Genomic DNA, 2402 nt, shown 5'->3' with positions numbered 1-2402 from the left:
TTAAACGGCCAGAAGATTCGTACGCGTGTAGAGAAAAAGGACTGCGGTCGATGGGGGTCCCCTCCCCTCCCTCTCACCCTCCACGGACCATTTACGACCGCGTTCCGACTCGGAAGTAGTACGCGGTTGCCGGGAGTGGGGGAAGGGAGGATCGCACGGCATGGTACGATAAGACTCCGGGCCACCCGAGGTGATAAATAGGACAGCGAGGCGCTCCGGAGCGGTATTTGGTCGCGTGACGCCGGGCCGTGCGCATCGATCCGAGTCGTTCGCACAGCGAGAATTCGCGGTACACGAAAATCAATCCCGCGTCGTGTTGCAATTTTCTCGGCAACCGAGTGCAAGAGCTCGTACAACCGGGGTCCAGGCAGCGATTCGAAGTCCTCTTGTCGAGATGTTGAGGAAGTTGCTGAGCAAATCCGGGCGCAGATTGCTGAGGGTAAGATTGGCGATTATGCTCGTCGACTGTTGCACGTACGCACGTTTACTGGCGCATCGGTCGACCCAATTTCACAGCCTCGCGTATCGCATCGGTAAATCTGGTCGCTTTCCAACGAAATCGTTCGTTTCGCGCGTCGCGTTGTCTCGTACGTGTATTCGGTGATCTCGATATCGCTCGTAGCGTTTCCACGCACGACGTACCGTTTCGTCGATATAGTACGGTAAACGGGTTCGCGACGAGTCGAACCGTTTCGGTCCCGACGAACGGTTCGCATCGCGAGGTTACGTTTCGTGACACGTTCCCCCCGATTCTGTAAATTGGATCAAACATTCACGAGCGGGTAATTTTGATCGGCCTGACCTCGCTTAACATCGATTCGCTCAACAGTTACGCGGCTCGTAGAAACGTAAGCTTCGAACTATTAACATCGAGCAAACGTCTGGGAACGTTTCGATGCTGGAGCGCGCGGATCCATCGGAAAGGCAACGTTGCTCGCGCCTGGAAGATTTTTGGAACGTCAAACTGCGTTTCTTTGATCGGTGGTCAGTCCACTCTCGGCAGTGGAACCCGTGGGCGGTTTCCTACCCTTACTCGGTTACCTGTTCCCTTTCCGCGCAACTTTTCAGTCGAGTCTTTGCGTTTCATCGCGACTCTTAACCGTTACGATGTTCCGAAACGAACATACGGTAGCACGTTCGTTCTTCTGAAATTGATCGTTCACTATTTCCATCGTAGCAACATACTTTATTTTTATCCATTTTTTTCGAAGAATAAAACGAAATTGCACGATGGAAGATACAAAAGTTTCTTTTCCAAAAATATAAATTTATAAATCGTTGATAAAAATAAAACCGCCGAATTTTCCTTATACACTCCATTGGCGATTATAATCTTACAATAACGACGAAAATATGTTAAATATCAATACCAGGAATAAACAAACAATTCGAGGGGCCGAGTTTCTCAGTTTCTCTAAATTGTGCAATTCCACCCACGTATTCAACTGCCTGGAAGTAGACTTTATTTCTTCTTCTATCAACGCGCACTCTTTTTTTCCAATATCGGTAAAATAAATAATTGTGTGTCAGAGAAAACGATACACGCGTCGTCGAATTTTATCGCACGCGGTTTAATTATCATTTCGATGGAAAACGAAATTGTGCGGAATCCTCGATCTTCGTGTCCCTTTTAATATGACGAAGTAGACAAGTCGTTAACGAAACGCGGCGGGGGTTGCTGGCAGACCTCGGACGATCGTTTAAAGGTTAAGAGAGAAAGGGCGACGCGGACACTAGCTATAGCGTAGACTGTTGCTTCGATTCCGCAGGCAATCAAGAATTTGTCGACGAGGAGCCGCAGAGCGAAGAAGTCACGGAACTTGACCTCCTGGCACTCGGCCATACCGGACCACGAGACGACCTCTATGTCGTCGTGGTCCCTACCGTCCCTGGACACGAAGAGCATCGACACGTATATGACGTACGTGGCCGAGAACTCGGAGGACTGCGCCTCGACGTGTTGCTACTGCGACGAATACGAGGAGAACCAGAGAAACGAGAACATCGAGAACGAGATGATAATCTAACGCATGCAGCCTTACCGTGGACAATCGATGCACCCGTCGTTACGTTTCCCCTCGACGACAATACGGTTTTCATCTTTCGACGTGGGGGGACGATGAAAGAACGAACACGATGGGCCATCTAGCACGGAAATAGAATTCTCCGAGCGGAACGTTTGTTCGATCTTGTGAGAGATTGGCGAACAGTCGGAACGAGGCTCGACGAGAACTCGTGAAGGCGAGACATCCGGAGGAGGGGGGGGGGGTGAAGTCCAAAGATCGCGTGAGGGTTAACCTAGAGATCCTCTGTAATCCGTTCCATAGAATATTTGTAAATTCGATTATTTTTCGAGGCGTGTTTTAAAGAAAAATTGGACCACATCAGTTTACGCGCGCGAC

The 2402-nt window shown here is 49.7% G+C and overlaps 1 protein-coding gene across 1 annotated transcript; it reads left to right on the top strand.

The window, feature by feature from the left end:
- The first annotated feature begins 243 nt into the window (after positions 1 to 243).
- Positions 244 to 2195, top strand: LOC143155272 (uncharacterized). Its single transcript, XM_076327815.1, has 2 exons — positions 244 to 439; positions 1770 to 2195. The coding sequence occupies exons 1-2, from the start codon at positions 395 to 397 to the stop codon at positions 2025 to 2027; spliced, it is 303 nt and encodes a 100-aa protein (XP_076183930.1). The 5' UTR covers positions 244 to 394; the 3' UTR covers positions 2028 to 2195.
- Positions 2196 to 2402: the final 207 nt, after the last annotated feature.

This window comes from Ptiloglossa arizonensis, chromosome 1 (assembly GCF_051014685.1).
Source record: "Ptiloglossa arizonensis isolate GNS036 chromosome 1, iyPtiAriz1_principal, whole genome shotgun sequence".
Taxonomy (NCBI): Eukaryota; Metazoa; Arthropoda; class Insecta; order Hymenoptera; family Colletidae; genus Ptiloglossa; species Ptiloglossa arizonensis.
The sequence above is the reverse complement of the archived record's forward strand: the minus strand, read 5'-3'. Positions and strand labels throughout refer to the sequence as shown.